Source organism: Rutilus rutilus (assembly GCF_951802725.1).
Source record: "Rutilus rutilus genome assembly, chromosome: 13".
Classification (NCBI taxonomy): Eukaryota; Metazoa; Chordata; class Actinopteri; order Cypriniformes; family Leuciscidae; genus Rutilus; species Rutilus rutilus.
The window spans coordinates 18,582,321-18,609,482 of NC_140218.1; the positions used below are offsets into that span (position 1 = coordinate 18,582,321).

The 27,162-nt window shown below is 36.7% G+C and overlaps 2 protein-coding genes across 3 annotated transcripts; one reads left to right on the forward strand and one right to left on the reverse strand.

Annotated features, from left to right (window-relative positions):
* Positions 1-209: 209 nt before the first annotated feature.
* lmbr1l (limb development membrane protein 1-like) lies at positions 210-21,767 on the reverse strand. Its single transcript, XM_084427292.1, has 16 exons — positions 21,394-21,767; positions 12,463-12,547; positions 10,515-10,548; positions 9,586-9,725; positions 8,683-8,786; positions 8,463-8,586; positions 8,221-8,289; positions 8,029-8,093; positions 7,332-7,404; positions 7,030-7,113; positions 6,869-6,945; positions 6,704-6,781; positions 6,286-6,450; positions 6,104-6,170; positions 5,059-5,220; positions 210-2,314 (listed from the first exon to the last, which is right to left on the reverse strand). The coding sequence occupies exons 1-16, from the start codon at positions 21,454-21,456 to the stop codon at positions 2,229-2,231; spliced, it is 1,476 nt and encodes a 491-aa protein (XP_084283418.1). The 5' UTR covers positions 21,457-21,767; the 3' UTR covers positions 210-2,228.
* Positions 21,768-22,629: 862 nt separating this feature from the next.
* dnajc22 (DnaJ (Hsp40) homolog, subfamily C, member 22) lies at positions 22,630-26,631 on the forward strand. Of its 2 annotated transcripts, none has more exons than XM_084427293.1 (4): positions 22,630-22,804; positions 24,154-24,720; positions 25,906-26,198; positions 26,345-26,630. In XM_084427293.1, exons 2-4 carry the CDS (start codon positions 24,180-24,182, stop codon positions 26,540-26,542), a joined length of 1,032 nt encoding a protein of 343 aa, XP_084283419.1. In that variant the 5' UTR covers positions 22,630-22,804; positions 24,154-24,179; the 3' UTR covers positions 26,543-26,630. The 2 variants fall into 2 exon arrangements, with proteins under 2 accessions (XP_084283419.1, XP_084283420.1); XM_084427294.1 differs by having other exon boundaries at positions 22,635-22,804; positions 26,329-26,631.
* Positions 26,632-27,162: the final 531 nt, after the last annotated feature.

Consider the following 27,162-nt stretch of genomic DNA (forward strand, 5'->3'; position numbering starts at 1 on the left):
ATAAAGACCCTGATTAAAGCCGGACAGCTACGGGTGGAGGGACAGACGAGCACACTAACACCAGAGCTAAACATAACCACCACGGCGCCATTAAAGCAGTAGTCAGGTGCTCAGATGGCAAGAAATGTATGCTGACCTCTATGGAAAGGTCCTTAGCAGATCCAGAACCAAAAATGGGTTTAAAATGACTCACAAATGACGCACTGGTTGGAAAAACAGGTGTAAAAAACATTTATTGTACTTTTCTCCTGTGGAGAAATTGTTTGTCACAGTTCCTTGCTATGCTTTAAGGATGCAGCTGGAATTATTGAAAGAAATTAAATGGTCAACATTTTCTTTTTTTTACAATTATTAATGCTCACTGTATTTTCTTTGTCATCCATAAGAGTTCTCTATTAATAATGAAGTAAAAAAGACATCCATATAATGATCTATCAGTGCGGGACAGATAGTCTGACATCATGTCACTCTTGAATCCAGTTGTTTTGAGCTGTAAAAAAATGAGTGTGTAAAAACACTTAAAAGGATAGTTCACTCAAAAAATTCAACGTTCCAAACTATATGAATGGAAAAGATATCTTGAAAAATATCTCAGTGATTATTTTTGACCATACACTGAAAATCAATGGGGTCAAACATTTTGAACCTCAAACATTCTTCAAAATATCTTCTTTTGTGTTCCAGAGAAGAAAGAAACCATACAGGTTTAGCACATGAATAATGAATAAAACATTATTATTTTTGAGCGGACTATCCATTAAGCAATGATTTACATCCATAATTGACTTAGAATATCATTTACATTCATGTTGCTATATTTAAAAAATCTGATTTATGCAACTATCATGTTATTAAAATGTAGTATATACATTTTGTTATAATGGATTTGTGGTACACTGTCCTCTACTGGCCACCAGTTGAAGGACATTATGACATGTATGATGCTTCCTATGTATATTGTGTTGTTATGGTACATTATGTGACCTCGTAAATTGCCCCCTGGGGACAAATAAAATGTTTGACGTGAAATGAAATTGGTTTAAAATGATGCTGATACAGAAACAAATCCATAAATAAAACAATCATACAATAGAATAAACAACATCTTTATCAGCAAATAAAATGTGTACATCATAAATACTGCACTTTATAAAACTAGTGATTATCGAATCAGAAAGTCCACATTCATCAATCACATTCTCGTAGTGTCCATGAAACAGGAAACGGCCATGTGCGTTGATTGTCCTGCCACACAATTCAACCCAAAATGTATGAACTAACCAAACAGTGACTTATTGCCCAATTTGGATGTTCTTAATCAAAGCAAACATCATCTTTTGGTCATCTGCACAAGTTTCTGGAAGGCAGTAAAGTTACATTTGCATAATTATGTGTTAACATTTCAGAATATTATATTGCACAATAAAGTTTCACATATGAAATAACAAAAACAGGAACAAAATCCCTAAACATTCACAGTATTCTTGGCCTAAAGCTTGAAATCAATGGCAAGCCATAGTCTGACTTTAACATACATTTTAAAACCTGAACTCTCCAAAAAGTGTCTTTTTCAAACTAGAATCCCTCCATGTTTTCTCACACCGAACATATGATCTCCAAGATCAGTATCACTTGTTCCACTTTCATCACTTTTCTCAGGTTCTTCACTTTAGTTAGAAGCAGACAAACCCCATCATAATGAACTCCCTGCTATAAGGACCCACAGTACAACAGAGATTGGATTCATTGGATGACACTAAAAATAGTGATATACAAGGGGAAAGCGTGGGGGGCCCACCAGGACAGAACTCAACACTCTCATTCCACCACCAGGAAAAGGAAACGTGGTCATGGCTGTGATGTCATCCTCTGAAATAGCTCTTCTGGATGCATGTCAAAGTCCTCCAAAGCCATTGTTCATTTTTCATAAGGCGTTAGTTCAAGGCGTCCAGTGATTTGACATCCCTTTTAAATGCAGTTATATGTATAAATATTACTGAAGTAAACAACGCATAAAACTGCAGTTGCAGAAACCCACTCCGGAAATTCCATCAGTCGATATATATCGTTCAGGCAACCTTTGTAAACAGGTTTGGTGACCATTGACCTATCATGGATGCAAAATAGCTCTGGTCCAATAGGAGAAAGCCACAGAATGCGATCCAGAACCATCTCCAGAAGGTAATGGGCTTCAATATGAATGAATGAATGAAAAAGCTGATCGCTCTTCAATGAATCTTTGAGAGCCCATTGGCCAGGAGGAGTTTGAGGGGGATGGTTGAACGAGAGACAGTCTGAGGCAGTCTGTGGAGACCTGGAGAAAGGAAACAGGAGAGTAAACAACAGAGCGCTAAACCTGCTCTAACAACCAGAAAAGATAACTTTGGCGGGCGATGTTTGGGTTAAAAGCAAATCAATCAAAGAACAAAAGCCAGTAGGGGGAGTAACGAAAAAGAAATGCTATCTGAAGATGGTCTATGAGAGTGTGTGTGTGTTCACATTCAGCAGTGTTGTTTGTGTTGGGCGGAGGGCGATGGGTGTGTGTCTTCCAGAAGGAGTTTGACGCCCTGATGTCCCAAAGGAACCCTGCTTCACCCCTTCTGTCCCCTCTCACTTTCCTGAGAGAATTGTGCTTTTTCTATCTGAGGAAAGAGACCTACCCATAGAGAAACATGGCCTGTGTGAGGAACACCTCACCCTAACTACAAACTACAAACACTGGCAAATGGCAGCATAGTGCACACCCCTTGTCCTTTCAAGATACAATGTGTACATGCACAAATCTCTCTCCTTGCACATTTTCCTTGAGATAAATATTAGAATTAACCATTAAAAAAGGTCAATACAAGTTAAGGTCTATCGACAACATATGTGGTGTGATGTTGGAAATAAAAGGCATTAAAAGTCCAAATCCTAAAGAGTTATATGTATTATAGTGTTGTACAAAAAAGAAGTTTTTCTTTATTTTTATTGTTTTCAAAATTCTATATTAACACTGAAGACATTGAAATTATGACAGAACAATTATGTAATTATGTAGTCAACAAAAACTTGTTAAATGACCCAGAATATGTTTTATATTTTTGATTCTTCAAAGTAGCCACCTTTTGCTTTGATGACAGCTTTGCACACTCTTGGCATTCTCAGCCTCATGAGGTAGTCACCTGGAATGGTTTTCCAACAATCTTGAAGGAGTTCCCAGAGGTGTTAAGTACTTGTTGGCTGCTTTTCCTTCACTCTCTGGTCCAACTCATCCCAAACATCTCAATTGGATTTAGATCAGGTAATTATGAATGCCAGGTCATCTGATGCAGCACTCCATCACACACCTTCTTGGACAAATAGCTCTTACATAACCTAGAGGTGTGTTTGAGATCATTGTCCTGTTGGAAAACAAATGATGGCCCCACTAAGTGCAAACCAGATGGGATGGCATGCCGCGGCAAAATGCTGTGGTAGCCATGCTGGTTAAGTCACCAACAGTGTCACCAGCAAAGCATCCCCACACAATCACACCCCCTCCTCCATGCTTCACAGTGGGCATCACATTCTGGAACCATCCGTTTACCCTCTCTACTTCTAACAAAGACATGGCAGTCAGAACCATAAATCTCCAATCTCATTTACACTAATCTAATGTCCATTCTTTGTGTTTCTTGGCCACTGATCTATATTGAGAACTGGATTGCTCATGACGTTAAAAGTGAAGCCACCACACAGTCATATTGGTATTCCCTAAATTAACAGGAAATTAGATAGATAGATAGATAGATAGATAGATAGATAGATAGATAGATAGATAGATAGATAGATAGATAGATAGATAGATAGATAGATAGAGATAGAGACACCCATCTTAATGATTACTATATATCGCTTATCCATTAATGTACATACATACATCTTAAAAACTATTCATGTGCGATTGATACGCTGCAAATCAGGTGATTTTTGGTCGATGTTTTGGCTGTAAGTTAATGGATGCACTCTGTCGGTAGGGAATAGCAAGATGGCCGCTCGAACACTTCTGGTGGCTTCACCGCCTGCTGGCAGTTTAGAATGCAATGAGCAATCCAGTCATTATAAAAATTACTGTTTCTTGGCCCAAGCAAGTCTCTTCTGCTTGTTGTTCTTCCAAAGTAATGGTTTCTTTGCCGTAATTCGACCATAAAGGCCTGACTCACACAGTTTCCTCTGAACAGTGGATGTTGAAATATGTCTGCCACTTCAACTCTGAGAAGCATTTATGTGGGCTGTAATTTGGCGGTTTCTGAGGCTGGTAATTCTAATAAACTTATTCTCTGCCGTAGAGGTAGCTCTAGGGTCCTTTCCTGGGATGTTCCTCATGAGAGCCAGTTTCATCATAGCGTTATATATGATGTACATACTGTATATACATATACTGATGATTTTCTGACTGACTGAACCCTCTTCATTTCTTAAAATAATGATGGACTGTCTTTTTTCTTTACTTAACTGAGTGTTTCTTGCCATAATATAGATTTGTACAGTAGTTGTAGTAACACTAATAGGGCTATTGACTCACTTTTTCACTTTTTATTGTACCCACTTTTCCTCTGCACAAGACAACTGATGGTCTAAATCACATTAAGAAGGAATGTCACAAAATAACTCTAGACAAGGCACATCTGTGAATTAAAAACCATTCCAGGTGACTACCTCGTGAATCTGATGAGAGAATGCTATGAGTGTGCCAAGCTGTCATCAAAGCTAAATGTAGCTACTTTGGCCAATCTAAAATATAAAACAAATTCTGGGTTGTTTAACACTTTTTTGATAACTACATAATTCCATACGTGTTCATTCATAGTTTGGATGTCTTCAGTATTAATGTACATGTTCAAAATAATAAAAATAAAGAAAAACCACTGGAGAATGTGTGTCCAAACATTTGACTGGTACTGTATTTTCCACAGAATATTTAAAAAGAATAAAAGCATCATCAAAATAAGTGGTAAATAAATAAATAAATAAAATAATTAGCATATGGATCTTCCCCTAAAACTAAATAGACAAGTAAAAATATAAAAGACTAACCAAAGGCACGGATGAGTTCTCGTTGCAAGGCCCATGTGACTGTGTTGATGAGGCAGGCGGATGTGAGTCCAGCAAAAAGCATATTGTACAGGAAAACAATGTGGAAACTGCCGAGCCAGTTAAACCGTCCAAAGTCTCCAAGCAGATCAAACCTTGTAATTCCTACATGTAGTTACATGAAAAAGAGGAAAATTATAAAGTATTCATTCAAATTGTAATACACAATGGCCACATATTGCTGAATTATTGCTAACTACTGCCGTCTTGTGGACAGACAAAAGATTACAAATTAAACTCTTGTTATTCATGAAGTTTGACACATGACCCTTAAGAGTCCTTTTATTAAACATTTTCACTAACATGAATATGCTTTGAACCACCAATAAATGTGTAGTACACTACATTTAACAGTTTAAAGAAACACCAAAGCACTTTTCCTCTTCGGTCCCCCTACAGGTTGGAAGCGGAATTGTCCATTACCGGTGTCGTAAATAATTTAGCCTACCGTGCACGCACGCTATATGTTTATCCAGCACCGGCTTTGGAAATAACTATGTCCACAGACAAGGTAGAGTATGTTGCATGATTTTATGAAAGTATGATGTATTGCGACATCAGAAACGGCTATTTTTTTATATAGGCTCCACCTATTGGCTATTGTAACGCTTGCCGTAAAGCAAGTCAAATTTGTAGTTTCTTATGTCTCATTCGAACTACAGATCCGCTACCCGATTTGCCAAACTTGCATAGTGTGGTTATAGCCGATAGAGGGTTGCAAAGCAAATGCAGAAGTGCCGTTCACCCTGTTACGAGTTGATGAACCACTGAAACGATTTTGGAAACATTATTTTAAGGTACAAAAGAATCTTTGGTGTTGCTTTAAATTCATTCATAATAATTTAGCAGATTTTTCTCTAAAATCAGCACTGAAAAAAATTTGCAAATTGTGTCTTGGCCTACAACAGACCTCAAAATCATGCTGCTATTAAATAACATTTTACATATAAAAACATCAAATAATGACTAATAATTTTAAAATACTTACCCAATGTGCGGGAGAAAACAGGCAGGGCTGAACTGAGTATTAAAAGAGAAACACAGTTCCCAATAATCTGTGGAGAGATATAAACAATTAAATTTAACTATAAAGACCCACAGCATCTGAATGCGAAATATCCAGCACTATTTCTACTGTTGTTTCATGACGAGTATACGAGATCTCTGTACCTGTGTGAGGGTAGTGTCCTGTGCACGTGGCAGCAAACCGGTGAAGAGTGGAGAGCTGTAGAAGCCGACGACAGAGGAGACCATGAGATACAGGATGATGACCACCTGCACTACAGCTCCCAGAGAACCGAACATTGAGAACGAGGCAAGCCCCAAGTGAGGGTCCTGCAACAAAGAAAACCAACCATTGTGAGATTATGATCATTAATGATTGCTGCACTTCTTTTATGATGATTTGGGACGTTTTTAGTACTTCTTTTGTGTTTTGTGGAAGAAAAAAAAAAAAATTGGCAGAATATGGTTTTAGAAGGACATGAGGGTGAGTAAATAAAAATTTCCTTGAATTTATTTTTATATTAATATTTATTAATATTGCATTTACAGGTCCATATATGAATCCCATTGTCATGTAGCTCACCTCCATCCCTCTAGGCATAGCAGATTCATCAAAGAGCAGTTCCAGCACATGGAAACAGACCATCAGCACACACACCGCCTGAGAAACACCGTACATTTTGTTTTAGCACAATGGTTTAATCATAGCCAGTATAAGTATTCTGAATTCCATAAGGTTTACTCTTACAGTCAAAGCTAAAAGTAGTAGCATGGCCACTGGGTATCCCAGGTTGCGTTGCCATGGAGATACTCTCTTCCTCATCTCTAAATTAAAGAAATAAGGATGAAAAGCAATTCATGATAGTACAATTATCAATGTATTTAACAGTTTGACAAGTGTGTTCGTACCTAGAGCAATACGTTTGGACTTCACACTCAAAAATTCCTTGTTGATGGCCTCCATGTTAGCACTGATCCAACAGGAGGTGTTACCTAAAACATCAGAGAGAGAGAGAGAGAGAGAGAGAGAGAGAGAGAGAGAATTTATAAGTTGAGGAAACCATGTTTGCCAATGTAAATCCTGGTTCATAATGCCAGAAAAAACTGCTTTGGACAATAAAAAGAAAATGAGAGAAAGAAAGAGAAAACTTTATAAGGTGGGCCCACTTCCTTAACAGCAGAGAGTTTTTCTCTCACATCCTGACACTCACTTTTCAACTTCCTGGACAGAGAGGCCTCTTCAAAAACTGTGCAGTTCATTGTTTCTTCCAAGTTCTCCAACAACTAAAAAAAAAAAAAAAAAAGAGAGAGAACACTCTTAACTTCACACTTCTAATTTCTCTTTAAATATATGCACTATAATTTAAAAGTGAGGTTTTTTTTTTTTAAAAGATTAATCCTTTTATTTAGCAAGGATGCATTAAATTAGTTTACAGTGACAGTAAAGACATTTAATGTTACAAAATATTACAGTATCAAATAAATGCTATTCTTTTCAAAGAATCACAGTAGTTTACACAAAAATATAAAGCAGCACAACTGTTTTTAACATTGATAATAAGGAATGTTCATTTAGCGCCAAATCAGCATATTATGATTTCTGAAGGATCATGTGACACAGAAGAATTAGTTATATATACAAAATACATTAAAATAGAAAACTAACTAACATAAATATCCATATACATACACACACATATATACACATATATATATATATACATACATATATATACACATACATACACACATATATATATATATATACATACATACATACATACATACATATATATATATATATATATATATATATATATATATATATATATATATATATATATATACACACACACACACATACATATATATATATAAAAATAAAAAACAGTTATCTTGTCCACCTACCCGAGGTTTGACCAATAAGCTCCCAGTGACACTAAACATACGTGAAAGCCCCAAGGGTGTGCACACTGTTACAAGACAAAAAAGCCAACAAATCTATATATGAGAAGTCAAAAGCAATGAAATACCAAACTACATGTTAATCATCAAATGATTAAAAAAATAATAATAATATAAAAATGCATATACACTTACACAAAAGCAGCAGAACTCCAAAAAGTGAGATTCCAGAATAGAGATAGGGCAGGTAATATTCCCACAGGTCTGAAAAGCACAAGAAAAAGAGCAGAATATTACAAAACCTTTATCTTGCTCTTACACAATTAAGAGGACATTTGGGAGTCTAGCTGGCATTAAAAACTGTGATGAGATCCATTCAATCAAAGATACTGAACAAGTGCAGCACATAGTCTCTAATGTTGCATTGCTGCCCTTACCGTAAAGACTCTCACGGGCGGTGTTGTGATGGAGAAGAGCTGATGCCACCCACACAATGCCCAGCACCAACAGACTGAGGAGAAGCAGCATCACTGCAGTCTCATACACCCGTGCCATAACGCCCTTTAAGAGGAAAACACACAACAACTGAACAAACACAGATCTGAATTCAGATGCTATAGAGATGAGTTTACTGTTAAACTAATTACATCATTTTACCTTTTTGGACCCAGCAAATCCTTCTGATTCAGTAAAGAAATAGGCGAATGGCATTAGGAAGACCAGAGAGAGGTTTGAAAATAAGAAGACTAGGTTCCACAAGCCTGAAACAGAGACAGGAGGAGAATGAGTGATTAAATGAAAGATGATTTTGTACTCTTCCCATATTAAAAAGCAAAAAACCCAAACTTGCATGATAACATGTCTTAACACACAACAATATTAAGCAGGACAAACGTTTTCACCAGTGCTAATAATAAAAATGTTTCTTGAGCACCAAATCAGCATATTAGACTGATATCTGAAGAATCATGTGACACTGAAGACTGCAATAATAATGCTGAAAATTCAGCTTTGCCATCACAGGAATAAATTACATTCTAAACAGTAGTACACATCAACAATATTTAACCATGTATATATAATATTTTGTGCTTCAAAAGAACTACCAGGTTAATAGGAGGAATACAAAGAATACAGTACACTTACAGACCACTAGGGGGCAACCATGTGCAGCTTATGAGATCTGGTGTTACACGTGCACTATAGAACAGCATTTCACCAAATGCTGGCAAATTGAATAAATCTGGATTTTCAACTAAATTGTGGCCTTGATTTACAGCCAGAACATCTCATACTCTTGGCAGACTCGCTACCATGCCCATCACGTGCTAACACAGACCTGTAAGACTTATTAGTTTGTGTTTCCAGACTAAGTCCTTGTGGGAATAAAAACATTACCATTTCAGTTCAGATTGGGTGACAAAATACTGCTTGAGAACCTAATGAAGTTGCAATTTATTATATTGATAACTCTACTGACTCTTTGTAAACCGATATGGTAGACACAGAATCCAAATGTACAAAGCAAACTTAGTTTTTCATTAGTGCGTGTGTTTGTACCATGGATGAGCGAGCCATTGAGCCACTGCATGTAGTAGCTGTGTGGGAATATGAGCAGAACTTCATTGGACAGGATAGAGATGGGCAGAAGCAACACTGCACACACGGCCACCGAGAGTGTGAATGTACACAGCCACAGCCTGCGGAGTGAGAAAAACAATCAAAGAAGGGCGAGGAAATGCTTTTGCAGCCATTTACTTTGACATAGTGCCAGCTGTGAAGGGAGGTGGATGTTAAACGCCACTCTGGAGACCAAAGGGCAATTTGTTCACTTACAATCATTCAGGGCAAACTAATAAAAAAAACTAAATACTAACCAGCAGCGTGTCCTTTAGAGTCAGAGTGAATTACTGTGCAACGCACCATTTTACTGCCATAATGTGACATTTCTGAGTGAAATGAGATATATAATTACTAAAGTAAAGTGAGGGCTGATTTTATGCATTTGGAATTTATTGGATGTTAAAAATGGGAGCCAGACTGAATTCGAGCTTGCTGAAATAATGGCTAAATAAATTTCTGCCTATTATTGTGCATTATCCAACAGTAGTGCGGCCCACAATAAGAAATTAAATTTCCATGTAACGTTGATACTTTACTTAAAAAGATAGTTCACCCAAAAATTATTTTACTCACCCTCAAGTTGTTCCAAATCCGAATGAATTTCTTTCTTCGGCTGAACACAAAAGAAGATATTTTGAAGATATTTTGACGGAAATAAAAAAATACCATGGGAGTCAATGGGGTCCATTTACTGTTTGGTTTCTAACATTCTTCAAAATAACTTCTTTTGTGTTCAGCTGAAGAAAGAAATTCATACAGGTTTGAAACAACTTGAGGCTAAGTAAATGATGACAATTTTCATTTTTGGGTGAACTATCCCCTTTATTCCCCCTTTTTTTGTGCTTCTTTAAATACTGATTACTTACGCAATTTTGTTGACAGTGGCATCCTCAATGTCATCTGTGGGCAAAAAAAAGGAAGAGGAAATAAGTTTCTGTCCACAAGACTATCCCTCTGCAGACATACTGATGACTCACAGTTTCACCTTGAAACTAAACTGAACAAAATAAGATCCCAGAAGGACCCAGATTTATTATGAAGCTATTCCATGAAGGAAACAACACAAATGTATTGGAAACATTTTGGGAAGCCTTCTTTGTTTGATCATTCATTATTGCACGTGCAGGAAAACAATATCCATTTAAAGAGGAATGTGTCGCAATAACAGGGATGAGGCAGAGAGAATGAAAAATAAACCTCAAACATTCTCCTGCGACAAGAGCAAAACATGCCCAGTGTGACAGAGCTCCAGGGTAGATATGAGTGACATTTCCTGGGAGAGCCCCAAACCTAATGCAGAACAGGTTTTCTGCACATATCCTTCAAAACAACCAATATGCAACTGAAGAAACAGCTTTAGCCTTCCACGACTGGTGCACGTTTAGTCTATCAAATGGACTGAGTTATAGAGGTGTTAAAAATACACAAAAATTGAGCAACAAATCTTGTGCAGTGATTCTGTTTGTGTTCCTAAATTAGAATATGTATCATACCGATAATGGTTTGGCTGGAAGTACACAATGTTCCCCGTGTCTAACACAAGGGATGTTCTTATGTTCCTCTGCACTATTGATCATGTAAACGTGCCAGCCGAACGTTTTTACAGGCTGCCATGACACAGGAGCTGCTGTGCTCACGGGGACCCAGATTCAAGACAGAACCAATTTCTCCTGTCTCTCCTTACACTTTCCATTCCAGAGTCTGTCTCTGACCTATATAATTATTACCTTGTATAATTTAACAAATTGTAAAACAATTCTTCAAGCATCTAGCAGTCTGGCTAGAAGTTATGTACACAATGTTCCCCAAAAGTGTCTAACACGGGACATGTTCTTACTTTCCTCTGCACTATTTTTACATTTTTGATCATGTAAACATGTGGTAGAATGGACATTTCTAAAGGCTGCACTGACACAGGAGCAGCTGTGCTCACAGGAACCCAGGTTCAAATTCAAAATGATTTCCCTAATCTCTCCTTACACTTTCCTCTCCACTGATAGGAGACAATTATAAAAGGTATATACATTTATTTATTTTTTTACATGTATGAATGCAAACAATATGTTTGAGACCCCTGAATTCTGTTCCACTGTACCTAGCTGCCTGTCATAGATCAATAAATGGAACAATGTAAAAAGCCAATACATTTCTAAATATTATAAAATGTATTTCATTAAAAATATTTCAAGACCCCTGCATTCTGTTCTGCTGTACCTGTTTTTGAACAACAAGAAAGCATCCTGTGTGCGCGGCTCCTAACAATTCTTCAACAGTCTAAAAAAGGCATGAGAAAACAATCCCTCAGATTTTCCACTGAGAGCAGGTTTAGCCGAACCAGGAGAGAGCAGAGAGTTCAATTAAAGGGGTGTACACCAAAACATGAGGTAGAGTTCTCCTATGAAGCCTCAAGCAGTGCTCGGGCAGGGGGCCTATGTTTATCTCACGGGAACATTCCTCACCCACACTGCTGCCCTCCCTCAATGTTACATTGCTGCTGTCAACAGCAATCAGAAACTTCGACTCTTCTTTTCTGAAGAAGATTTCATTTTCACAGCTAAAGAACACCAAAACTATTAATCACATAACAGAGGAAATAGAGTAATGGTTCACTATGTGAAAATGATTAGGTAAGCATTTTTGGAAAATGCAGGAGAATGATCATGTCAGGTCATGCTGACCAATAAATAGTCAGTGTGTGTAGAAATGTTGTTCAGCTCACAGAGCAGCTGCAGTAAATCACAGGTGTGCTTTAAAGGACTGTAATACATTAAACCAAACAAGTGTTGAGGGTCCTGGGTGTCACGTTTAACTTACCGGCGACAAACTCAGCATTCTTCTTGAAGTGAGTGAGAATGAAGTGTGACAAGATGTACAGGCAAATGAAAAGCAGCACGCAAATCTAAAGAAGAAAAAAAAAGAAGAAAATCAGTGCAATTTGAAACCATGACATTTGAAACATTTACAAAAACACTGAAGCTTGTCTTTCAAGAAGTCTGAACATTTCACATCAGAAAAAAAAAAAAAAAAGATTGGAAGCTGTAACATACATACATACAGTAAGAACATACAGTTGTAATCGAAATTATTCAACCCCCATTGCAAATCAGGTTTATTGGCAAAATTGACAGACTATCAGCTGTTTGCAATGAACAAATCAAACAAAAGTAGCCTAATTGAAATAGCTCAACAAATGTTTCAAGTGGTTTCCCCAAATTCAACAAAAAAAGCAACTTTTAATGACTTCTGCAGTTTCAAAATTATTCAACCCCTTCATGGCAAGCATCTTTAGTATTTAGTAGAACACCCTATTATGACATGCTGCAAATGAGATTTGCCAGACACCAGCTTCTGGCAGCGTTTCTGAGAAATCTTCGCCCATTCCTCATGAGCAATGGCCTCCAGTTCAGTAATATTCTTGGGTTTGCGTGCTGCAACCGCTTTCTTCAAATCTCACCAGAGATTTTCAAGTCAGGTGACTGTGATGGCCACTATAGAATCTTCCAGGACTTCTTCTGCAACCAAGCCTTGGTGGAATTTGAGGTATTCCTGGGATTTCCTGATACTTCAATCAATTCATTGTGCCTTCCACACGCTGCAGGTTTCCAGTGCCAGAGGATGCAAAGCAACCCAAGAGCATCACAGAGTCACCACCATGTTTAACTGTAGGCAGAGATATATCTCATTCTTCCACCCGAAAAGTTCCAGTTTTGTTTAATCGCTCCACAGAACAGAATCCCAAAACTTCTGTGGCTTATTTATATGATTTTGAGCACTTTTGTTTTGGTTTTGGGTCAGTAGTGATGTACGTCTTGGAGTTCTAGCATGGAAACCGCATCTAAGAACATTTCTATTTTTCTACTACTATCTTTTTTTATCCAGTTCCTTTTTTGTGAAGGGCGATGATATTTTCTTTTAACTTTTTGTACCATTCTTTTGACTTAGCCATATTTCTAACATGCAGTCAAACGTGACACTCAACAAACCTAGCCAGTTCAGATATTTCATGTGTTCTAGTTTAAGCACACCTGGTGCAACTAATGAAGCCCTTGATTAGTTGCATCAGGTGTGCTTGAGACAACACCTGTTTTGCAGATTTGTGCTGTTGTGAGAGATTCTATTCAAGGTAGGGCTGGGTGGTATATCGAGTTTGTACGATATATCGATATATTTTTTTGAAACGATATGCAATGAGGCAATACCTTTTATATCGATACAGTAGCTTGATACGAGCACATCTGAAAAATAGCGGAAGACGCAGTGTGAGCTGCCGCAGTGAAAGTACATAGTACAATTTGTCCTAAACATGACAAGCTATATTAAGGGCTTCAAAATAACTGGTAAGATATAGTTAACAAGTTTAAAGCAGCTTGCCCTGTCAGATGCTTACTGACAGATACTGTTGCTGACTGACAGATAAATACTTGCGCTGTTTAATGCATTTGAGATGTGGTGCTTTCCTCAGTGCTTAACTTACATTTCACAGGTATATTCTCCATCTTTAAATGTTAGAAAGTCAAACAAATATGTCCATTTCACTGTCAGGAGAGGACGAGCTTCTGCAATTGAATCTCCGCTAATATTCAAGCTTCCGTGAATGAGCGACACCGCGCGCATGCGCGCCAAACAGACGGAGCACAATAGAATAGTAGCGCAATAATTCTGACTAAAATATACATATTGCTAAAACAATAGTTGTTGGAAACAATAAATGTGCCATATGTGGAATTTTAAACCTACAAGTATATTTTTATGAAAGTGACCATTATAACGGGGTAATCAAATGCAGGCTAATATAATTAGTTTAAGTGCTTTTATTTACATTTTTTAGTCAATTTAAAAACAAAAGCATTATTTTTGTTTTTAGATTGTAATGTTACAATGTTAGAATGTAATGTGATTTTAACCACCTTTTTGCACATAATGTATTGCATAGCCTACATTACATTCACTATATTTGTTTCCATATCCTTCAATATCAACATTGTTTGTAGGATATCATTGGGCAGGATGTGAAATTATTTTTTTTTAAATAAATACAGATTTTCTTTATCCAAATAGAAAAACGTAGAAAGTACCGAGATATATATCGTATATCGCCATTTAACCAAAAAATACTGAGATATGATTTTTTGGCCATATCGCCCAGCCCTAATTCAAGGGCTTGAACATTTCTGCAGAAGTCATTAAAAGTTGCATTTTCAGTTGAATTTGGGGAAACCACTTGAAACATTTGTTGTGTTGAGCTATTTCAATTACTTTTGTTTGATTTGTTCATTGCAAACAGCTGAAAGTCTGCAAATTTTGCAAATAAACCTGATTTGCAATGGGGATGAATAATTTCGATTACAACTGTAACTGAAGTGCTAGTTTTCAAGCACATTTTATTCTAAATGAAAACTGTATTTTCTTCTTGTAAGCTCACATAAAGCTAGCTTTTCCAGTCCTTTTAGGAACTAAGCGCCCCACCCTTGGCCTGCACCCAATGTCATTATACACTCTCAGGAAAAAAGGTACAAAAGCTGTCACTGGGGCAGTACCTAAAGAGTGCAAATTAGTAGCTCAAAGTAACATATTTGTACCAAAAGTGTCCATATTAGTGCTTAACTTGTATGTTAGAACCTTTTTTTTAAAGTACACGCGTCCCAGTGACAGCTTTTATACAATTTTTTTTCTGAGAGTTTATGGAAGAGAGCAGTGTGAACATTATTCAATTGAACGTTTCCTTTTATGTTCCACGATGGAATAATAACAATCTTTCTTAGAATATTGGGTGTAAATGCCACTTTGCAGAGTATCAGAAATTACATTCTCACAGGCATCTGCAGTATGAGTCATGCAGTTAAATGAGCAATATAGTCGTGAACAGGCAGCTACAAGACGTGCTATGCAAACGCGCTGCTTAGATGTGTTGCCTGCCAATTTACGTTATCAAGAACACGTTAGACAAAGAGCATGTAATGGAGCAGAGGTCATGAGAGAGATTCCAACACATCCCTATTATCACTGATACACGCTGCTGTGCGCAGTCCAGAATTGCCTTTATAGCTCTGTGACATAAGAACTCCTAATCAAGGACATTTGGTCCTTAACGATAACACACAGTCCGGTGATGGGACTAGACCAGTCAAAGATGTTATAGGTTTAGATTTCATTTTATTGATAAAGATAATGGGAAGAAAGGGGTAGCAGTGATAAACTGCATTTTGTGGCCTAGAATGTAAAAGCAATAGAAAGTGAATCAATAGGTAGAGTGTCCCCTTTTTTTTTTTTTTTTTAAGACAGCTGTCCCCTTTCTGAGGAATCTGAATTCTTAATTAATGAACACCCAAAATACAGATTTAAAAATAAGGGTAACAGCACCAGATGGAGGATGAAGATTACAGCTCAAATGCAAATGAAGATTTAAACCATGCAGTTACAACTGGGATTAGATGAGTGATTACAGTAAAGATTTGGTAAAATGTAGAGATTTATCACAAGAACTTAAAGCTACAATATGCAAGAATTTTTGGCCGCTAGAGGGCGCTACATTCCAAACAACAACAACGGCGTAGCTTGATGACGATGTGAAGGAGCGTGGAATGATGGGAACTGTCGTTTTAAACTCCACCGTGGATGTAAATCAGTCAGACGGGAATCGAAAAATCATGTTCATGGATGAGGCCAAGTTCTTTTTTTATAATGACATGCTTTTTGTGGCGAGGAGGGCGTGGTTCAGCGCGGTCTGTAATGGGGGAGAGAAGAGACGAGCAAGTAGGTCAAGTGCAAATGACGAACACCTGTGTCTTATTGCAGTGATCGGCGTGGAGAGACCGCTTATAAGCCGCGCGCTGGAACGAGAGAGAGAGACTGAAGAGAAAATTGGACGCAGAGAAAGAAAACTGGTGGATCCGAGCTCTCATTTTTGAACTGTTTTGTGCCGTCGCGGTTGCCACGGTGAATGCGCGTTGTGCACGACTTTTGTTTGTTTCGCTTTATTTTAATAAAGTATGAGTCCCAGTCACGCCGACCCGTCTTCTTCCTTCCTGACTCTTAATCCTCATCACACTTTTATTTCATTAAAATGAATTAACTGCAAGAAAAGTAAGGTTTAATATTAAATTGGTTATCATAGATGTTACTGTATGTCGAATTCATTGTTGTGATAACACGGCGCAGTTTTACGTGTTCTAAACAATTGTTGTAAAAGTACATTCGAACATACCCACATCATTTGCCAAAATACTGATTAATCTTTATGTATAACACATGCTATATTTATTTACATGGCCATAAACACCAGACGTGATAAACAATGTCAATAAACTAAACACAAATCTAAAGCAATAATACTTCCCTTACATAAACATAACTATTACCGAATGCTACATTTGGAAAATATAAAATTAAGCATGCTTTGTCGACAGAACCAGCTGCAATCGGTAAAGAATAATTGTGTTCCATAACAACTGCACGAAACAAGCTAACGTTTGTTGCTTGATAGACGCTACAACTACAACTTCCGCATTTGTCCAGGACTCCACGCAGTACGAGCGGAAACCGAGGGTAACGCGGATATGACGCAATTGACTGGCGACTCCCAGCTCCCCCCTGCTCTAACACCCCGTTTCCTTGGTTAAAGTCGCAATTTTCTCACGATTTAAAAATAGTTGGAAACATTTGGGATATTGTAAGTAATCAACTTAACAAAATATATAACACTGGCCTTGAGATTATGGGATATTTTAATGCAAAATTCTTGCATATTGTACCTTTAATAGTTGGACATATTTATATTGTATATTACTGTCTTACATCATTATCTATATAGCTATTCATATATAAATAGTTGGTAATTTATATTGTATATTACTGTCATACATATATAGCCATAGAGTTTCATGACAGAACTTAAAATAGGCCTTAATAATAATAATAAATAAAATCGCAGTGCTGCAATATAACAACTCTCAACATTTGACCAGAAGAGAACATACAGTAGAGATGCAAGAGAAAACCAGTAGAAAAAAAAGTCAATGCATGACTCAAGTTCCCATTCTCATCCTACAGAAGAGCTGCAGAGGGACCTGTCCACATGACAATAACCTTCTAATTCCATGATTAACCTCTAACCTAATTTCAGATATAAGATCCTCATGTGTACGCAATTTGTTTGAGAAGTGAAACATAAGACATGATTATATCTACACTTATAAGTGAACTAAAGAAAAAACATTCTGAAGCACTGTATGTCCCATAAAAGAGAAGAAGAATGACAGCAAGAGGAAGAGGGATGAGGGATAAGGGAGGGGGCAGGAAGCTGGGATTTTGTCTTCAAAGTGCCAACAGCGGGGAAAACAATGGATCTGTGGGATAAATATTTCTGGAGCTTTGAAAGGTGTTCTCACTCATCTGTGCTCAGCATTTGAATAGTTTGTCTCCTTTGACTAAGACAGCATGCACTGAACCAGAGTTGAAACATCCAAGCTAAACTACAGAATATGTTAAACCTGAAACAAAAGATTGCTTAACACATTTGAATATGAGAATACATGTCTGGTCTCATTGTATAACAAGTCAAAGAAATGTTTAAAAATACTTGTTTTTTTTTTTGTCATCGCAATTGAAGCCAATGGGGCCCAAACCAACACTGGCCTCAACTGAAAAAACAGTTCATGAAAATATCTTTTGTGTTCCACAGAAGAGAAAAAAACTTCACACAGGTGTGGAACGTCATCAGGGCGGGTAAATGACGACCGAAATTTCATTGTTTGGTGCACTATCCCCTTTAAATCCTTTCAAATAACCACAAGGGTGGACAATGACAACATTTGACAATAAGTCCCTGTAATACCGTCTGTCGTAGGTCATTAAACAGAAAGAAACTTTGCCTTAACTAATATGCAGGCAATGGTGGGCATGTTTTCAAAGCTCATCATCAATGGTATTGAGACTGGCCGCAAAATGTGAGTGTAATCGACCGTAGTATTAACCAGCAACCAGTGTATTCGCTGACCGATTTGGCAGGGCTGGTTAAACGGCCGAGCTCAAACATTTTGAATCTTAGGGCTCATTCAGCTGCTCTGGGTAATCCTCGGCCCACAATACAAGACCTGGAACGAAGCCAAAGTTATTCCTTGAAGTGAAAGCCTATTTAACAAAACAGTCAGCTATAGAGCGACCGTGAACTGACACAATGAGAAAACAACACTCATGGTGTGATAGGTTGGTAAAAGACATATAGGACAAAATGACTAACAACTTGATTTTAACCGGGCCGTTAAGGAGGCGAATATTTAGACTAGTGTCAGAAACTTTATGCTTTTTAAAAATGTTAGTTGGCCCCTAAAATTTATTTTCACAGTGTTTTTATTACATTTATGATATACAAGCAACACAGTGTGTTATTCATTTATGACAAGCACATCAAATAAATCAAGTGATTTATGCCAAATTACTCAATCATAAAGAAGGTATCTTCTTAATAAATACTATTAACCTCTGCAGACGTAAATACAAAGCCCTCTATTGTTGAAGGCCAAGCGGCATGTTCAGATATGCACCTTAATAAAGTCTATTACACGCACACTGCATTCCTTGCACATCTACATAATGGGAACCGTTCCAAATCAGCTACTCCCTCTAACACGTTGGCTCTCTTGAAGATCAACCAAGTACAAAACTGCAACATTGTCATCAATTTTGTGTTGCTTTACAAGTGGGAATTCAATACTTCTGACTTCCACCAAGAATCCACCTTCAAAAAAGTTTTTATCTGACATATTAAATCATCCAAGTGCATTCTTAGTTTAACTTAGTTCTAATTTAAATTAATTTGATTTAGGTGGTAACAACTTGTGGTAACAATTGTTTGATATTAGTGTAAATAAATATCTGGGAATATCGAAAGAATCCTTTAAAAAGTATCACAGTTTCCACAAAAATATAAAGCAGATGAAAACTGTTTTCAACAATGATAATAATAGGAAATGTTTCTTGAGCATCAAATCAGGATATTATAATGATTTCTGAAGGATCGTGTGAAACTAAAGACAGTAATGATGCTGGAAATTCAGCTTTGCCATCACAGAAATACATAATGTATATTTTAATGCATTTTAAAATAGTAAACTTTCATTTTAAATTCTAATGATACTTCATAATATTACGGTTTAACTTTGCTTTATTTTTGATCAAATAAATGCAGTCTTGATGAGCATAAGAAAGTCTTCAAAATACACACATATTATTTAAATCAGTTGTTCTCCTCAAACTAGTTTCACTTCAAAATTCTGATTTTTGATTGGGCATCAAAAGGTGACCCAACACAGGACATAAACTGATTTTCACACAAAAGCAAGAAAAAGAACTTGAACAATGACCTATATAGCATGAAAAAGTAATGAGGAAGAAAACTGTCAAAAATGTACACATATAAAAAAAAAAATATGCAGAAGTGATTTATCAGCATAAGTGAGGAAACACAGAGTCAAATATTCTATTGGTATTAGTCATATTACTGAGACAGCCTGACTTTACGCACAAACTTTGATGTCAACAACAAAAGATATGTGAAGCATTTTCTCCACCCATTTCTAAAGTTGAATTGATATGTTGCTACCCTAACAACAAACAACTGAGATTAGTTGCATTTTAGTATTTGCAATTTTACATTTAACGTTGATTTTCCCTGTAATCCGTGATCCTATCAGAACAGATCGGAGATGCATTTTTGGGTCAAAACCCACAAGTTAAATCACTGATTTAAATGATAAATCCCAGATAACCATGACAGCATGAGCTCGGTGCATGGTGCCCAAAGCCTGGGGCAGGACAATAGTAAAAACAATTTACATGATCTAGTGTGATGATCCATCTGTGCATTTCATTAAGAGAGCCATTTCACATTTTTTAGGAGGATTACAGAAGCTTTGCATCACAAAGCAGAACAGAAGCGTGTATGAATAAAAGTGAATGCCCTTAAAATGTCTGAAAACAGACTTTAAAGAGCAGCTTGTCTGTGTAGAAAAACAAAGAACTCCAGAACTAATTCTGAACTGATGTTACTTTGTCCTGGTAAACACTGGATTTAACCTATAGTTTTAAGAGGTTAGTTTTTGCAGCTAGTGAAAAGCTGATTATTACATAATCTGAAAGATGAGTCGTTAAAAAATATTATGCACCAAACTGTTTGTTTAAAATGCTGAGTAAGATACATCATTATGAGGGAGTAAAGGTTATCCCCCAGTGTCTTGCTGTAAAGTCCTTGAGGTCTGAAGTTCAGTTATAGTTGTACTTTATTAGGTGTCGACAAAGACATTTTCATACACGAGGGTGCCAAAAACTCAGCTGTTGTTCTCCAAAATGAGCTCCGGATCTCACAAAGCGGAGAAGGCTCATCTAGTGCCATTTAAAGAGTGTTCAATTTCACAACGAGCAGCTGCATCATGACATTGTTCGCACTTATACTGCCTCAGAGTCTGATTGTGTACACGTTACTCTACTTAATAATTAAATGTCTTATAAATAATAAGCAAAGATAACACTTGCACACTCCAAACGGTCTAATCGCAGTGAAATCAATCAATATTTTATGAAAGAACATAAAGTAGGCTACTCGTGCACAGTTCACGGTATAACGTCACACAGTCATCTAATCAATCAATTATTATTGAATACCATTAGGACAAACACAAGGGCACATTCAGATTGTAACACTGCAAACGGTACTATGTAAACAAAAGCAGCAAAGAGAGGGAAACTCACAATGGTTTCTCGGACTCGGTCGTGGAATAGTTGCTCTCTAACCGTCACGTCTTCTGTTTCCATGCTTTGAAACCATGTCTTGGCGCGTGCTGGGTTATAATTTGCAAAGCATTTGAGTCTCCGAGAAGATAATAGCTTACGTGGAAACTTGTCTCAAGTTTCGAACGAACGCTTTCCACCTCTGAACGTATTGCAGTTACTCCTTCCGAAGTCACTAAGTCAGCGAACTACTCCTGTTTTACTTCATTGAGGTGGATAGAAGCTTCTTAAATAATTATTCACCAGCGAACTCATCGAGTCAGCGTGTTCACAGATGCTCCTCAAAATGAATCTTCCAGTCTCTCCTCAAACTCCATCTACTGGAGAGGCTGGGCTGTGGGAGGAGGAAGGGGCGGATTTAACACTAATGAAACTTGATCAATGGTGAACATTTGCATACCATTATATTATATTAAATAATACAACGTTATAAACATAATATTTTCGTTTGAGGATGATGTAGGCCTAATAGAACATATGAAATTGTAAAAAATATATTTATGTATTAAAAATATGAGCGCACATGCTGTTTCTAATAATAATAAAAATATGAGCACAGATTATTTAATATATCAAAGTAGCATATTTAAAAGTTTGAGCTGTTTTAACTGAAAGGAACTTGCACTGACATAGCCTATATAAAAATATATCAGTGCTTTTGTTTTGTCTCGATATGCACACCAGTAATGTTTTAAGGCACATTTTTTAAATCTTAAATGTCCTAAATTAACTAAGGCCTAATCCTAGCTTAATCTAAACCCTGTCTGTGAAACCAGGCCTTTATGTCCTAATGATGGAATATTTCACATAAAAATAAAAAATAAAATAAAAAGTAATATAGCAAGTATAGTTTATAGCAACATGGCTGTTTCTCTATTGTTCTCTATTTAAACCAACAAAGATGGAAACAACAATAATCCAAATGTACCAATGTATACTGTTTAATGTTTAACAGCATTTATTTACAATGATTCATACTGGCCCTTTTGAATAGTAGTGTATATTAACAGAAATGTGTTTAAGGTTACAGTCTGAGCAGCACAGCATGTAAGGGTTACTCTTGCAAAAACAGTTTGGTCCAATTCATTTTAGCAAATGTCTAATGTTCTGTGTCTTATTTGTATCCACAGATATGGAAAATCAAAGTTTACTCTTTATGACCCGTGTCATCATCAAACCAAAGTCCATACAAGCGCAAACACGGAAGTCCATAGGTTACATTATTTTCAGAAAGTGAATGATTTAAATTTTAAGTTAACTTCAAAGCTGTGATATATTGCATGCATTCTTACATTTTTAATGCTGACCTTGTTGTAGGAGTCGTCTAAAACTATTTGATGTATGAATGAAGCTTGATCTCTCAGTCCCGCAGGTAAGAGAACAGTGACCTGTTTGATTTTATAACTTGAAAGCCAGTGATATTGGTGATATGAAAGAGAGACAAGAGAAATTATCAAAACCATAATTCACCCCCAAAATAACAATTCTGTCATTATTTACTAACCGTCATGAATTCCAAACCTGTGTGACTTAATTTCTTTTCTGGAATACCAAAGGAGAAGGTATATACCAAAATATGCTCTTCTCATTCAGTGGAAACGCAGACCAAGGAATGTCAAGTTCCAAAAAGAAACAAGCACCAAAAAAGCAATTATAAAATAAGTAATTACGATTTACATGCTATATTCCAAGTCTTACATAAAAGCTTTGAATGAGGAGCAAACAGAATTTTCATTTTTGGGTGAACTATTCCTTTAAAAACTGTATAAGATCCACATGACGTGCTTGCCCCTAATTTATCATAAAGCACTTTTCATAATCATGTTATAATCTGCTTTAATACACTGGAAAAATTTTACTCAGTTTTTTTAAGGCAAGTGTTTACAATTCATCCTAATTTTAAACATGCATTTTTAGTTGCACTTAATCAACTATGTTTTAGCCTAGTTATATCAGCTCAATTATATTGAGTAGATTTGATTTATTCAAGTCTGTCCTAGTATGGAAATGACATTCATGCTGTACATTTAAAAGTTACTGGCCATAGTCTTTGCCATAGACCTTAGTCATGTTAGACGCCATATTGAATTTAACGCTGATGAAAACGAGGCTGTGAGGGATAGACTTTCCGTCTTTACAATGCGTAAAGGTCCTAGATCATATAATTCTCACAACTTCTAAACTTGTTTAATGGAGTTTTTGTCTACTGAAACTTTTTTTCAGAAAGGCGTTTCGACAGCTGAACAATCGGATTGTTGTTAAACAACTGTACAATCCATTGACTGCACTGTATTCTATCTCTCACAGCCTCTTTTTCTTTCCTGTCAAAAATTAAGTATGGTGCTGACTAAGATCTGTTGTACAGTTATTGCTCATTGAGTGAATTAACACTCATTATATGTAGCCACCTTCAACTAATTCATAAGCTAGTCTTCAGTATGATGATAAAAAAAAACACAAAAACAGAAACTCAAATATAACTGAACATTAAACATTAACAGGTATTTCCCTTTACTCAAAAACACATTAAAAAAACAACATTTACTCTCCTGATCCAGCCATATACAAAGCATCATGGGTACTAGTTTCAGTAAATTCAGTTCATGTATCCCCAACAGAAATTGATTAAGTAAACATCAATTTGATATATTTAAGTGGATTGAACAATGAAATTAAGCAAAAAAAATCATATTTTTCTTTTTCCTTAACTTCTTTTTCAAGTTCCTGTGCGCAGCTAGAATGACCTCATGGCTAAAAAGCTCCTGATCACATATGCCTTGTGGGCCATGGGTGGCCCACTTGGCCTTCATCACATTTACCTGGGCAGAGACAGCCATGCCCTTCTTTGGATACTGACCTTCGGTGGTTTTGGCATCGGCTGGGCAAGGGAGTTCTTCCGGATCCCATCGTATGTGAGCGAGGCCAACCATGAAGCAGAGAGAGCCCGTATTAGACATCCACGTGCCGCTCCGCCACCACCAGTAGGCCTGATTCGATTTGCCGGTCAAATTTGTGTTGGTATTTACTTTGGCTCTGTGGCTTTAATAAGCCTCAGTTCTCTTAGCTTCTTCTACTTCCTAGTGCTGCCACTGAGCATAGGTGCAGGTGTGCATCTGGTGTCCTCTGTGGGCCAGCAGACCTCTGACCTTCAAAAGACCTTTGTTACGTGCATCATCACGTCTTCCATCTTCTACGGCAGCAATCTCTCACCTCTGCCCATCAGCATAGCTGCCAGTGTCACCGCTGCGCAGCACAGCATGTCCAAACCTCTGAGGCCAGAGCCACTGGGTGAGATGCACTATGTACATTTCGGTAACACTTTATATACAATAAGGTCTCCTTTGTCATAGTTAATGCATTAACTCACATTAACATTTGTTAAAGTCACCATGAAATCAAATTTTGCAAATCTTGTTTTTTATGGAATATTGCACAATAATTATTATAAATGATTTATCTGTGCACATAATTTTCTTTAAAATGCATGTGCCCTTGTAATCTTTAATTAAAATAACATCCTGAGTCTGACCCTTTGCAACGACATCAAGTCCTGCCCTACATTTTTTATTGGTCGAGAAGCCGTTTCACCTGGATATACGTCACAGCAGGGAAGAAAAGACTATAGCAACTTCCCTTTCATGGCGACTTAAATGTTACTTAAAGAAAATGATATGCATGTTAGTTCACAGTGCATTAAAGGTATAGTGGAGGATCTTTCCGAATTTTAGATAAGACCCGCCCTCTCCACTTTTTGAATAAGTTTGATTGATTCACCAGAATGATTGACAATTAGGAGGACCAATAGTATAGGTGATCCACCCGGAAGTAAAAAATCCTCCGCTATACCTTTAAGTAATGTTAACAGATACAACGTTTGATCTAAAAAATTTATTAGTAAATGTTGAGATAAACATTAGCTAATATTAATAAATGCTGTAGAATTATTGTTCATTGTCAGTTCATTTTAACTAATGTATTTAACTGATGTTAAGAAATTAAACCTTATTGTATAATGTTAGCCATATTTTATAAAATAGTTAGTGGCCAAAAGTGATGTCCAGCCTAGGAAAATTGACATCTTCACCCTTTATTCAAATATTATATATATATTTTTAAAGATTTTGTAAGCATATTGTGTAGTTATTAACACATGCAAAAACAAAAGAGAACCAACAAAATATGAATAACTGATTATTATTATTATATAACTGTAATATTTTTGCAAAATAATTATAAAGTCATTTCTCTGACAACATTTTTTTCCAAAAAAAGGCAAACTATACAGCTACCAAGATTAGTGTTTTTTTGTTTTTCTCCCATATATATATACACATATTTCGATGGTTTAACTTCGTCATTAAAAAAACAAATATCCCCTATGGTCACCACTTTTGGGAAATATGTGTCAATCTGGTCTTACATCATGTGCAATAAATGTGTTTAATTAACCTGGTTTGTGTCAATCTTCCCAAGGGCCTCGTCTGTATCGTCTAAGTTTAGGTGTGCTGGCTTTCTCCGCTCCGCTGGGATACTGTGTTTTCCACAACACCACAGCCACATTGTACTACATATCGGACTGTATAGCGGCCCTGCTTGATTTCTTCTGGTTCCTTCCATGGCTCAAAGGACTTCTGGAGTATTTTCTGCTGTTGCCATATCGTCTGTTATGTATCCTGACAGGAGGGGGGTTCTACGAGGAAAGCTGGAGGAAGATGCTGGAAATAATTCTTAATGAGTATAGTAAAAAAGAAAGGGAGGCGCTGAAGGTGAGTTCAGTACAGTTTTAAGTGGTCAACAGGGAATCTAACATTTATACTTTGCACTTTGTAGTGTTTTACATATAATCACAAGGTAATTAATGATGTTTTTGTCATTATAATGTTTTCTTACAATCAGATACTATCATTGCCAGAAGAAGCTTCTCTGGAAGAGGTCACTCGCAGCTACAGGGAACTGGCTAAAGAGTGGCATCCAGATCACAACCCCAAGAAGCAAGAAGAGGCACAACAGATGTTTATTCAGATCCAGGAGGCATATGAGATACTTCTCGACAGACACAAGACGAGACAGAAAAAATAATCTTCTGAGGAAGAGGACATGTACCCTTTAGAAGGCTCAGATTTAACTTTCACATACCCAAGAACATCAGGATTTTTTATTTCATAAAGCCAATTTGGTGGAATAAACGTGAAACTATCTAAAACAAAAGAGTTTTTCATTTTTGTTCAGAGAAATTCTCCTCTTAGGACAATTTAGGATTCTCCGCCATCTTGTGGTAACAGTATGAATAGAGTTGTTTCAAATAGAGGGGTCTTCCACAGTGATTCGGCGACCCCTGGAGGGTCTGTAGTGATACTGCAGGGGGTCGGACAATTATTGTTTGTCAAACTATTTTTGAAGAAATAAATGAAAATATATTAAACAAAATGTATATACATTAATAGTAAATATACCATATTAAAGTTCACTGTCCCCCCACATTAAAATGTATTAAAATAAAATGAATGTAGGCTATATGAGAAAGTATATGAGTAAAGAGTCTCAGTAAGTATATGACTCTGTACATCAAAACAGAGTATTTTGCAATGTACATGGTACTATATGCATGTTTCTACAGGCCAGGCTTAAAATGCAACACTCTAATACAGTATGTAAAATGGAGCCGGTCACTTTGCCACTTTGGAGTAGATCTAAAATAGAATATGAATAATGTAGGCCTACTATAATAAT